The 13,450-nt window shown below is 42.1% G+C and overlaps 1 protein-coding gene across 7 annotated transcripts in view; it reads left to right on the top strand.

Annotated features, from left to right (window-relative positions):
- The window catches only part of MID1 (midline 1), a 352,594-nt gene that overhangs the window by 322,739 nt on the left and 16,405 nt on the right, over positions 1-13,450 (top strand). For all 7 annotated transcript variants that reach the window (XM_072817549.1, XM_072817545.1, XM_072817547.1 and 4 more), the window contains exons 6-7: positions 2,511-2,638; positions 7,670-7,813. In XM_072817549.1, coding sequence (XP_072673650.1) covers positions 2,511-2,638; positions 7,670-7,813 — 272 coding nt within the window. The remainder of the gene's footprint in view (positions 1-2,510; positions 2,639-7,669; positions 7,814-13,450) is intronic.

Consider the following 13,450-nt stretch of genomic DNA (forward strand, 5'->3'; position numbering starts at 1 on the left):
AGAATGGGGAGAAACTTGGGAGTGAGATCTATTTTGGATGAGCCCAAACAGAAGCTTTTGCCACTGGCCCGGGAAAGTGCTGAAGTGAGATTATCTATTCAGAGCCCTCGGGATCCTCTCAGCCCAAGATCTGTGCCATGCAAGATGGGCAGACAAATGCAATAGAAAGATGCTGGTTTCTCAGTAGCTCAGTGCGCTTCTCCCTGCTGGACATCGTGAGACATTCTAATTGGGGTTTCACTCTGAAATTTTTATTTGAGGAGGACACATGGGCACAGCAATGTTTCTTTTAACTTATCTGCACTGATGCAAATATTTCAGGCTCTTCAGTACCTGGCACACTTTAAGAGCTTATTATATAGATTTGTTGAGTAGTCCTGGGATCACTCAGAGTTTTGAGGAGTTTTTGCGATTGTGGGGCATAAGGAAAGCATTTTTGTAAGTACACTTTGACCACCTGTGAAAAATGCCTAGCAACCATCCCTTTATCCATCAGGCTAAATTAGCAGGTGTTCGTCACAATAATTGGCCCACTCCCCTCGGGTGCGCTCTTTAGCCAACAAGATCCCACAACTCTGCTATTCACTGTTTCTTGGTGAAGGAGTTAGGTGGTGAATTTAGATTCTCCACTCTCATTCAAACACTTGAAAGTTTTCTTTCCCGAATTCATGCCTCTTCAAACTTTTCATCCATCGATCCCAACATCATCCGGATTATTACGTTGTTAATTATCCTGTCTGCTCCCCTCCATCTACACAACTGAACATGAACCAGAAGGGCAATTACAGAAACCTTATTTCTAAGGATTTTGAGCACTTCACAGGTGTAACTTTTACTGAGGTGAATTTCGGCTAACATAAAATTAACCATTTTAATGGGTGCAATTCAGTGGCATTTAGTACATTCACAGTGTTGTACAATTACTACCTCTGTCGAGTTCTGAAATCTTTTTATTACCTCCCGAGAAACTCCATACCCATTACATAGTCATTGTCCATTGCCTCCTCCCGCCTCCCCCGGCCAGCCCCTGGCAACCACTAATCTGCTGTGACTCTATGAATTCACCTATTCTGGAAATTTCATAGAAATGGGTCATACAATACATGGCCTTTTGCATCGAGCTTCTTTCACTTAGCATAACACTTTCAAGGTTCATCCACACTGTAGCGTGTATTAGTACATCACTCCTTTCTATGGATGAATGATATTCCATTGTATGGATAGACCCACAAGTATAATTTTTATAGCCAAAGAAGTATATTATCTTTATAAAATACAAAGTTTTAAGAGCCATTAAGAGATCATGTCTCCTTAGGTAACCAGGTTGAATTTTTTTCTAGATTAAATGGAAGAATGTAGACCTAGAATTCTCCTGGCTGCTGCCAGCTGGCTTTGTGACCTTGTATAAATGAGCATCAAGACTCTTGATTAGAAAATAAGTAACTAGATTTAGGGCTGAGCCATTTCAGAGTGTTTCTTTGCTCAGAAATTCCCATACGGTACTTAGTACCATATACAGAATTAGGTCCGTGGTGGTATTTACCAAACTTCATGAAATACCCAAATCAACAAGATTACAGGGCTGGCATGGTCTGATATGCTCAGACGTGGTTCACATCATGCCACAATTGTATTGTTTTTCAGAAAATCACTTGTGTTTTTTAATTAGTCCAAACGTTCTGCTATTAGTAACTGAACTTTGCAAATCAACTTGAGAGCTTCACACACACCTAGCAGGAGATTCTCTCATAGCAGGAGAGTCATATTAGCCAATATGCTGCTTTATAGTGTATAAATCAGAGCTCTACCTAGCAACCCTAAATGAAGAGGGAAAATGGTGCATCCGTTGGAAGAATTTGCAAGAAAGCTCATGAATATTTTCCATGGCATCTGCTGGGAATATGGTGGAAAAAAAAAAAAGAATACAAGGAGAACGAAACGAGCCAGACAAAAAAACTCCTTTTTTTATGTTTATTTTAGAGAGAGGCTAGTAATTGATTAAACTAATCCAATATCTGGAAACATTCTTTTTTAATCTTCACTTTGCCTTTTATGCAGTTTGAAATTTTGGAGAGTCCTCTTTGAAGTGGAGCAGGGTCGAGTCTGAAAGGAACAAACAGTTTCCCAGACAGATGTGTGAAGAAATGCCTGGAGCTATGTGCTTCTCGCCGGGGTTAGATGTGAAGGGGCCAGGCTGTTAAATACACAGCAACATGAAATATGAATATTCTTTCACCTCCGTCGGGAATTTTTTTGCAGCAGTAAAAAGGAAGTGGGGGTTTGGGGGGAGCCGTTCTACTGGTCACCCAATTCTTTGGCCTTGTCTTTAAGCTTGCATTCATTTGCATTGTCGCTGTGTGGTGCCATCCCAAAGTTCTTTTTGAGGCTCACGTGTAAAAACAGCACTATTTAAAAATTATGCTTCTTTTCCTTTTATTTTTTTCATTCCTGTGCAGTGACGGTGAAAGCCATCTTGACGTTTCTAAAAAGTTGTTTTGTTTAAATTACAGAGTCTCCATGGCAACTGCATCATCCCAGGTCCTTATTCCTGAAATCAACCTCAATGACACATTTGACACTTTTGCCTTAGATTTTTCCCGAGAGAAGAAATTGCTAGAATGTCTGGATTACCTTACAGGTATTGTCGTGTGTGTGTGTGTGTGTGTGTGTGTGTGTGTTTTCTAACATTGTGTACATTCGATGATATGCATACTTTGCCACCACATCCATTCCCTAAAAACCAGAGGTGCGGGCTTCCAATTTGAGAATGGTGTCTGATATTCCCATAAACGATTTCTGGCACTCTTCGTTTTCTTTTTTTTCCCACCCAAAACAATACAATTCAAGACCAAACTAGGGACAAAGGAAAAAGGAGAATCTTGGTAATTAAAAACATACTTCCTACCATCTTCCCTCCCTCTCAGAGTGTGGGTGCCACAAAAAGTAGCTCTGCTGGCCATCAAAGAGATACATAAGGTAGCATGGCTGTTTTCCACTTCATCTCAGCAAGGCAGCTGACTTTCACAGTGTCCTGGCAGAGAAAGAATTGGCAGCTAACTCCGATGGAGCGTCTACCCTGCTTCAGCTCTTGGTATCTGAGACCTTGTGTAAGCCTCACACCATCAAACTGAGGTAACCTGTTATGACCCCCACTTTGCAAATGACGGAGGTCACCCGTCTTACTGGAGGCCAGGTAGCTAGGGAATGGCTGAATTAGGATTTGGCTTGGGTCCGTACGGACTCCAAAGACCCCTTGCTCTTTCTAGTGAAAGATCATGCTTCATCTTGGCAGAGGTCACCATGGCAAACATCCCAAAAATCACATGCGAATTCCTGGTGCCATGTTTCTGATAGGCATTTTGATGGTCAAGCTCAAAAAACAAAAGCAACAGCGATAAAAGAGAACCTCAGGCTGCTCCTATTCCTAACCAGGCTCCCAGATTTTTCTTTGCTGTCTACCTCTAGAGCGAGAATTGAAATCATTCGCTGTTAGAATGTGGACTGTTTTGGTGACCTTTATTTGTGTTAACCAAAGCTACCGGTGCCTAGGACTTCAGGAAGGCTCCGTATATACATTGAAGCCAGATGTGCAGCGAACTTAGGACATGCAGCCTTCAAGAGATCATATCCTTAACTTAGCATGGCATCAGCTTCTCAACCCCAATTGTGTGTGTGCATGTTTGTGGAACAGTGATTGGAAAAGGTGGAACAGGAGAAAGGGAACATTGTGATGTTTGTTTTTACAGTCTGTGGATCAAAAGTAAGGAGTTTTATATCCAAGGGGCATTGTATTGTAGCCAGGTAGGTTTTTCCTTTGCAAGAATCCAAGGTGCCGCTTGTAGCTTTTCTGCATTTGCAAGGGAAGCGGTCATCCCACAAACTTGTGTCATCCTTGCAGACCATGTTAAGGAAGAAAGCAGCTGACTCAGAAATGCATTTGCAGTAAGGAAACAAACTCGATTTCAAATATTTATTGATCCACTGCCCTCCTTTTTGTTTTGTTTTTTTTTTTTTAATTTTTATTTATTTATGATAGTCACACAGAGAGAGAGAGAGAGGGGCAGAGACACAGGCAGAGGGAGAAGCAGGCTCCATGCACCGGGAGCCCGACGTGGGATTCGATCCCGGGTCTCCAGGATCGCGCCCTGGGCCAAAGGCAGGCGCCAAACCGCTGCGCCACCCAGGGATCCCTGCCCTCCTTTTTGAAGCTTTTAACTCTAAGATCTGCCTAAACTAACCCTACCCTATAGAACCTTCCAGAATGATAGAAGCATTCTGTGTCTGCACTGTCCACTATGGTAGCTGCTAAGCACATGGGGCTATCAGAAACTTGCAATGTACATAGTGAGTTTTTCCTTTTATTTCACTTTAATTAACTTAATTGAAATTTTATAAGCTACATGTAGCTCGTGGCTACTGTATTAGACGGCGCAGGTCTAGACTTTCTCTGGCTGAGCTGCTCTTCATCATGGCATCCTATGAAAAATCTATTTTTTTTCTTATATCATTTGGGATTGAGTATGATTGCAACAACAGAAAATCCAGTTAGCAGTGACTAAACCCATCAAGGAGGGTTTGTATCATGCAAACATGAGAACGGAGGTATGTGTTCCAGGGCTGGGCAGCGGCTCAGTGATGATCTCAGACTCCAGGCTCTTGCTCTTTTTCTGCTCTGCCCTCTTCACTCTGTTGCTTTTTTTACCACAAGATCACGGCACCACTACCCTACCTCCATGCATCATGCTCAAGTTACAGGTAAAAAGACAGGGATGCAGGGGAAACTGTGACAAAAATCTGCCAGCCAACTTTTGTCTTTGTGTATTAGCAAAGCAAAAAGCTTGCTCAGAAGAACCACCAACAGACTCTCACTTGTGTCTTATGGGCCAGATCCATGTCACAAGGTCATGCCCAAGAACAAAGAAGACCGAAAACCTGTCGGGCGGGGCACATGGCCTTTCTGCACAAAATCAGTGTCTTGTTGACCTGAGGGTGTCCTCCGCATTTCCCAATCATCGTTTAATGGTGTTCCAGCGGGCACACATTCATGGGCTATGTCTCTATGCAAATGCCAAAGCAGTGATTAAAGGAGAAAGTATGAAAGTAGTTGCACTGACTGGTACCACATACGCCATATATCATCCCGATGGCTGTTTATGCCAAGCTAAGGCCACATGGGGTACCTGCCATTATGCCTTCTTAACCGCCAACCTCAAATACAAATCTGGCCCATTTGTAGACATAACATCGATCCTGGCCATAACATATGATGCTTGGCTGATATTGCCAAGTCCAAATAGTTTATCAGACATTTGTAAGCAGGAAATGAAGTGTTTGTGGAATATTAGCCCACCATTTCTCAAGTCCTGTTTGTGACAGAGGCAAGAAAATGGCAGTGCTGCCACCAATATTCCATGAATATTGAAATTGGCAACGTGCTGCTATTCTCATTTACGGTAAATTGGGTATTGACTTTTCAGGACAAACCCATTGGGCTTCTAATCAAAACAGGGTTAGCCTGCGTGGCTGTGAAAACAAGATTTTTTTCTCCTGTGACATGCCTCTAAGTGGTATGTCAAGTTAATAACCCAGAGAGGTGACATTTCCTCCCTGATCACAGCTACTGCCATGTGTCTCACAGCTCCTTGCTTATTTTGAACATAAGTTTTCTTTCTATATGATCATATATTGCAATGCAAAAAGAACAAAATCTTTCTACAGTGGTTGATGGAAAAGTAATTCAATGAACTATTTAGATTATGGGAGAATAAGCATCTCTCCACTGATCCCTGCCGGTGATCCCACACCAACAGGGACCACACAGAACAATAATAAGCACGTTTTATGGTGCAGCTGGGCCTCCCCCGCAGAATGCATCTCTGGATTGGTGTCGCTGATTCATGCACATCCAAGTCACAGCACATGACACTAAATCTTGCATGTGGATACTTCAGGAGACAGATGTATAAATACATACTCCAAGAAGAATGCTTAAGGGGCTCTGTAGAGCCTTTCTATCTTAATACATGACTTAATGCAGTGCCTGCCAAGTGTAGGTGCTCGGTAATGTTTGTGGAATTCAGTAACCAAGAGACAGAGCTGGTCTAACTGACTTTGTACAACAAACATAAAAGTTACTTAGTCTGTATGATATTTGTCCTGGACATCTCTTCAGGTGGCAAAATGAAGAAGACTAAAACAATTAGAGTTTTAAATTTACCATGTTTATGAACTTTTCTTCTTCTTTGGGTTTGTTTAGGACTCCTCAATCCTAATCAAAGTGTAAAGCAGGAAAGAACTCCGCAATAAGTGTGAGCAGAGGTTGCAACAAATCTATAGAATCCAGATATGTTTCTCCTTTTGAAGTTAGGTTCTAGGACACAGAAGAGTGGAAATAAAGGCCTGGATCAATTCTCTCAACCAGGGGTTGGCAAACTTTGACTATAAAGGGCCAGATGGTAAATATTTTAGGCTTTGCAGGACATATGGTCCCAACTACTCAATTTCGCTAGTGCACAAAAACGGCCACAGACAATACATAAATGAATTAGCCTGGCTGTGTTCCAATAAAACTTTATTTACAAAAACAGGCAGTGGGCCAGATTTGGCCCATAGCCATAGTTTGCCAACCCTTGCTCTAAAATATTATTGCCAGTGCAAAACACTCACTGCCTAGTCTTTTTCTTGCCCACAAACTCTTCTCATAAAACCAGTTACTGAAATCAAGCTGGTAGACTTTGAATCAACGTCAAATCATTATTTTGGTAGGATTTAGACTTCTCTGCTCCAGACTATGTTCAAGACATAAAACAACAGCCTTCTCCAGTGATAAAGTTAACCAAATGCCAATGAACCAGGTTTTCTTTGGGGAAGGAAAATGTACTTAGATATGATTGATTGTTAATCGTGTTCTTCTGGATTCGAAATATCACCTATAAATTGAAAAGGGAGAATAAATAGGGCTACACTAATACGGTTTTTATTTTATAAAACATCAAAACATCTAATGAAGGAAAATTTTTCAAACAATTATTTGGCAGGTTGTTATAGGATAACAAATATCAGTATTTTTCCAATCCGGTGGGTAAATACAGAAATACGTGACTTCACAAAGCTCAGAGGCTGGCAAACTTTGGCTCATAGCCCGAATCTAGCCCTCACCTGTTTTTGCAAGTAAAGTTTTACTGGAACCTGCCCATGTCCATTTGAGTATGAATTGCCTATGACTGCTTTCATAGTGCAAAGGCAGAGCTGAGTAGTTGCAACAGAGACCGTGTGGCCCACAAAGCATAAAATATTTACCCTCTAGCCCTTTACTGGAAAAGTCTGCCATTTCCCCAGTGTGGATGAAATTACAAGAGTTCATCTTGTTTGCTTTTTGTTTAACATGTTTTTTCCCTGTGGATAAGAGTATTATTTGCTTAACCTCCTAAACGTACTTTCATGATAAACAGAGAGAAGTCTCTGCTGGCTGGCCGAAGTCACGTACGCTACCTGTCAAAAATCACAGTAGCAACCAACCAACCAAACATTCTTCAGATTGGGGTCACCATCTCTAGGGTAGCGATCCTAATAGACCTGTTTAGAAAGGCCCACTTTGACTGTCACACATCTCCTCTGAAATGTATCCCAGAGGTGCCACTTCGCTGATGAGCATTCTTGTTCCCCACAGCTCCCAACCCTCCCACAATTAGAGAAGAGCTCTGCACAGCTTCCTATGACACCATCACCGTTCATTGGACCTCCGATGATGAATTCAGCGTGGTTTCCTATGAGCTCCAATACACCATATTCACCGGACAAGCCAATGTTGTTAGTGAGTATTGCACACCCTGTTGATTTTTCTGTTTGGTGACTGTTTTCAGATAGATTGCATTTCTAAATTTAAGTATCAAGGGAAGACGAGGAAGGAAAGAATACACAGTATTTATTGGCTGCGTTTCCTAACCAAGAAGATGATAGCATTTGCTTGCTAGCAAAAATAGCTGGCCAAATAGTGATGAAAATTAGTGATCTCTAGCAAACCACATGAGTGAGTCTTACAAACATATGGTTAAGAGAAAGAAACAGGAAACAAGAGAATATATGTGGTATGAATCTTTTTATCCATTCGTAATTTAAAGATAAACTATTTTGTGGGGCACCTGGGTGGCTCAGTCAGTTAAGCTTTCAACTCTTGATTTTGGCTCAGGTCATGATCTCAGGGTCGTGAGACTGAGCCCCACGTGGAGCTCCATGCTCAATGGGGAGTCTGTTTGAGATTCTCTCTCCCTCTGCCCCTCCCATGTGTGTATGCTCTTTCTCTCAAATAAATAAATCTTTAAAAAAAAAGAAACTATTTTGTTTAGAGATGCATACATGAGTGTAAAAACTATAAATAAAAGAGAGGATAAAAAAAAAGAGAGAGAGGATAATGGTTACTTCCAGGATGGGAAGGGAGTGGCACCATTGGAAAGCAATATATGGGGGTTCATGGGGTTAACTACTTTCTGGGTGGGAAGTTACATGATTTAGCCATTATATCATACATTTAGTATAATGTACTTTCCTGAGTGTTATTTCACAATGTAAAAAAAATTTTTAATAAAATGGATAGCCAAACAATGCCACATACCACCTCCCATTTGGAGGAGGGAAGGCCCATCATTTGAAATGTTAGTCATTGGCCCCTACCTGAGCAGAATCTCAGACCTTACTTGAAACACAGAGCCCTTCTCTCACTGGAGCCCATGAGGTATTTGGGATCAGAGAAAATTTGATGATCTCAGATAGCCCCAGTTGCTGGCCAGAGAAGTGATAACAAAGGAATCTCTCCTCCCCACTGCCATGGTTATTTAAATTGAGCTGAGTAAATGGGAAAAGACCAGAAGAAGTAGCCTTTCAGGTTTGAAACTTCTTTAGGAAATTAAAATAGGACATGCCAAAGTAGAATAGAAGAGAATAGCAGGCACATTTCAACAAAGAAATGTTTTGAATAAATCCATATCAACTGAATGTGCTTTTATTATATACACATCTCCCTTAATCACACTGTTCTTTCCTAGCACAAGTAATTCTGAGCATGTGATGCTTAAAAAAGAAATTAGAGTTAGGATTAATTAAAAGAGTGATGCTCGAAGACCCCCCACCTCCAAGTAAGTAAAGTACCAACAAATGGACCCCCAAGCTTCCTTAGATCCTCATTTCCCAGGCTTCCCTCCTCAACTCTCTGACCTTCCACTCCCTAATTGGCTGCCTTGGAAGCTATATTAAAATCTTAACCATTTTCCAAGAATGTGTAATGTCTCATGTGAAAATCATGAGACGTGGCGAACCACTATGGCCAGCTGCCTGAGTAAGAGGGCAGAGGTGGTAGGTGTAACAAAAAAAGTCTTGGGGGAAGGGATGGTGTAATTAAGTTTTGGAAGAGAATGGATACATATCAGCAAGTTAAGGGGATGCCAGACAGCCGCATCACTGGGGGCAAACCTATGCCAGACAGCCGCATCATTGGGGACAGAGGATGGCAAGACATTTTCTGAAACATCCTCTACTAAAGCCTGACTGGAGAATTGAGTGGAGAAGGGGAGATGGTGGGAAATGAAGATAGAGAAATAGAGCTAGGACTCAAACCCATATGGGTCTGGTTCCAGAAAGCACATGTCCTAAATCATCAGTCTATTCATCCTAACCCTCAGTAAAGACCTAAACCAGAGAGGGCCACTTGGGCCACATGGTGTTGGGTTTTTCCCTGTGGCCTTGGGTGTCATGCAGAGCAGCAGTGCGATCAGATACACAGTTAGAAGCCTCAGTTAGTGCTGTGGAGGATGGAGCAGAACAGGGCAAAACTAGAAGCAGAAACATGAACTAGGAGGTTCATAGTAATTGACAGAGATAGAGATGGCCTGGACCTGCCAATGGCACTAGCACCAAAGAAGGCAAGGAGCAGATAATCCCAGAAAAACTTCTCCCCCACTGACCCATATCCCTGGGAAACACCATTACTACCTTCTGCTATTTGAAGTGCTTTGGGGGACAAGTCTAACCAGCCCTGGTGTGTCCATGGTTTGGCATCATCTTGCTCTCCTTTCAGGATTTTGGATTCTTCTAGTATTGCTCCTCATCCCTTGTTCTACATGCCCTGCTACAAATCATGAAGAAATACTAATTTCTCTAAAATCTTTCTTTTTAGTAAGTAATGCACGAACACTATGTAATAATATATAAGATGTCTATCTACAGTGACAATTGGGTGTTTTTCAATATGGCAGCCACCCTGGTCCCAAAGCTGCCACCGCACCAGTTCCATTTCACACGCATCTTTCCTGTGGTAGTCTGCTAATACACAAAGGTGCACATACACTCACACACACCTAGAAATACACTTTTTAGGGACATAAAAGATAGGATGCTGTACACAGTTCTTTACCTTGCTTTTTTCACCCAGAATAATCTCTCTTTTGATTAACTCAGAGACAACTGATTAAGGACCTTAATTGAATTTGCAAACTCCCTTAACCTATATGATGTACCACCACAGGAGTGATAACAATGATAAGACTTTTGTCCTTTGCCATATTGTTGGTGAGATGCAGGTCACAGGTCTTGCTTCACCCAAGGCAGAGGAATTACACAAAGTCATGAATAGTGTGGAGTGAGAATCACAGGGGCTACAGAAGGGCGTGTCTGCCATAGGTGGTTATGTCTTTCCTAAAGTGTCTTGAATCAAATTTTTATGGGCATTTGGACAGTCCGTAGAGCCTTGGCCTGGGCTGGCAGGCCCCATATCAATCGGCTTTTGCTGAATGGCCAACAACCACAGGACCTAAGTAGCATATAACAATAAACATACATTGCTTATGCGTCTGGAATCAGGCGGGGGTGTGCTGGTGTCACTGACCGAGGTGAGGCTCTGTCACGGTCGGGCTGATGACTGGGGCTCCCATCTCCCTCCTGCAGTCCCATGCGGGCACATTCTCCTGGTGGGCAACACACGCCATAAGGACAGGCCCATTTGCACACGTGGGCCTGTCTTTGTCACATTAGCTGATGTGCCAGAGGCCAAAGCAAGTCCTACGGGTGAGCCCAGGATTGAAATGTGGGGCCTGCGAGGTTCCCTGGCAGAGTGTGGATATGGCAAGGAGCAAGGAAGGGAGCAAGAAGGCGATTCACTCTAGAACCCTGACTCAACCCCAGTGCTTCCCTCCATCCCCGAAATGAAAAGAGATCTATTGCTTGAAACTTAGGGTGTCTCAGGTAGCTGACCTGGGACTGACTTGGCTTCCATGCTGTTGGCTTAAAAAGTAATACTGAAACAATACATGTAAATGGAATAGATGAGAAAAGGCCACACCTACAGAAATCCACTGGCAGTGACACTCCTGAATTTGGAGCTCTATGCTTGGTGATTCCAGAGAAGGTGTTTTATTCCCCAAAAGCCATTGCCACAAGAAAATAAATGGGAATGACTTATTGAAGGTGATAGACCTTGCTTATTTGATACACAGATGCCAAAAAGGCCATTCTTGGGGCACTGGGGTGGCTCAGTGGCTGAGTGTCTACCTTTGGCTCAGGTCGTGATCCTGGGGTCCTGGGATTGAGTCCCGCATTGAGCTCCCCGCAGGGAACCTGCTTCACCCTCTGCCTATGTCTCTGCCTCTCTCTGTATCTCTCATGAATAAATAAATAAAGTCTTTTTTAAAAAGGCCATTCTTCCCAAGACAGATGGAAATCAGGGAGACTGCAGGTGCTCGTCTGACTGGGGTAGCCTCATGGGCTTGTTAGTCTCTGTAATGCTCATTAAACCAGTATAGTAAAGCCCTGAGGCCTACAGGATGCAGTCGTAACAATGAAAGAATAAATTTAGATAAAAAGGTAATTGAGATGCAAAGATCTTGGCATGAAATTATTTTCTTCTTAACTATTATACATGTCTGTCATGGCCAAGAGAGACCTGGATTTGAATCCCCACTTTGGACCTCACTAGCTCCGTAATTTGGGGCAAGTTCTTTAACATCCTCCAAATGTGTTCCCTCATCTGTAAAAAGAGGTAATGTTTTAACTTCAAGTGGTTGAGATAATAAGAGTATAAGCCTGAGCCCTGTGCTTGCAAGCACACAGATATTCAAAGTTATTACTCCTATGAAAATATGACTCTGTACTCACCCATCGTTGCATTTCTTAAAAAGGCTGATGTTTTGGGTCATATGAAAAAGGTTGGTCGTGACATTTGCCAGGATTATCAACACGAGAGCGTTTTATGCAATCTTCATGTGCAAGACCTTCCCTGAACGTTGTTTGTCCCATCTGTCGTACCATTCCGAGGAATCTCCTTTGCAGATGCTATTACATCGAATGACAAGATCTAAGAGTAAAACTGTGGTGAAAATTAGAAGACCGAATACTCCAAAGCTGGCCAGAGCTCCTCGTGCCGCTAGGAATCCTCTCCTGCCTATAGGTCATGGTGCCTTCACTTGTCACAATAAATTCTGGTTAATTGCCCACAACTGACTTCAGTGAAGGAGAATTAGATAATATCTGTGGAGCTTTTAATCTTATAAAAAGGCTCCCCCTAATCAAATTCATATATTCAAATGCAAAATTAATGACACTATTAATTTTTTATTATGCATTTTTTATTAACAGACTTAGGCCCACAGATGTTAATGGATTGCTTATTAATCGATAGATATGTGTTTAATTTTTACAAAATTTTTTCATGTTTTTTTCCAAAACTACTTTCAGTGCACCGTTTAAAATCCTAAACGGGGCCTTTCCCCAGCAGCCTATTTTTAGTATTAGCAAAAGTCAAAAGATGCATTTCTTCCAGGTCTCCGTGGTGAAGTAGTTATCTGTATTTAATTATTTGTAGTTGTTTTGAAAAGCTTCGTGAAAGTTATTAAACAGGCACAATTTTTACAGAGAAGAAGGAAAAGAATGTTCACTTCCGTCCAAGCTGTTAGAAGAGACAAAGGATTTTTGAAGCCGGGGTGCCGCCTCTCTGAAGGGGGGATCCGTGTTGCGTAATGTTTTATACTTCATGTTTTACTGCGAGATGACAGTTGCTATACAAGGCTCTGAAATCCCAAATGTAATTAGGATCTTGTAATGAGCGGCATTATGTAGGGAGATGCTTCTGACCCATTGTGAATGAGAACAAAATTTAGAAAATTGAAAAACCCAATTAAGTTTCATTATGAACTAATTATCTTCCAAGTTCCATTGTTGTTTTAATACTTCAAGCCGAACTAGAGAAGGTGGGTGTTGGAATCCCCCCAAAGATGATTGAAAACGAATTTGGAGAAGAGTGAAGTTTCAGTCACGATGGTTACGTGGGTGTTTCATAAAGAGATGCATAAAACCTGGTCAACGGTCCCGACACAGTGGGGTATCGAGGCAGAGGGGTCTGGCACTTGGCACCATATGCAAGAAGTTATGTGGTGCTGGCGCAAGACCAACACTCGCAACGCAGTAA

The sequence above is a fragment of the Canis lupus genome, chromosome X (genome assembly GCF_048164855.1).
Source record: "Canis lupus baileyi chromosome X, mCanLup2.hap1, whole genome shotgun sequence".
NCBI lineage: Eukaryota > Metazoa > Chordata > Mammalia > Carnivora > Canidae > Canis > Canis lupus.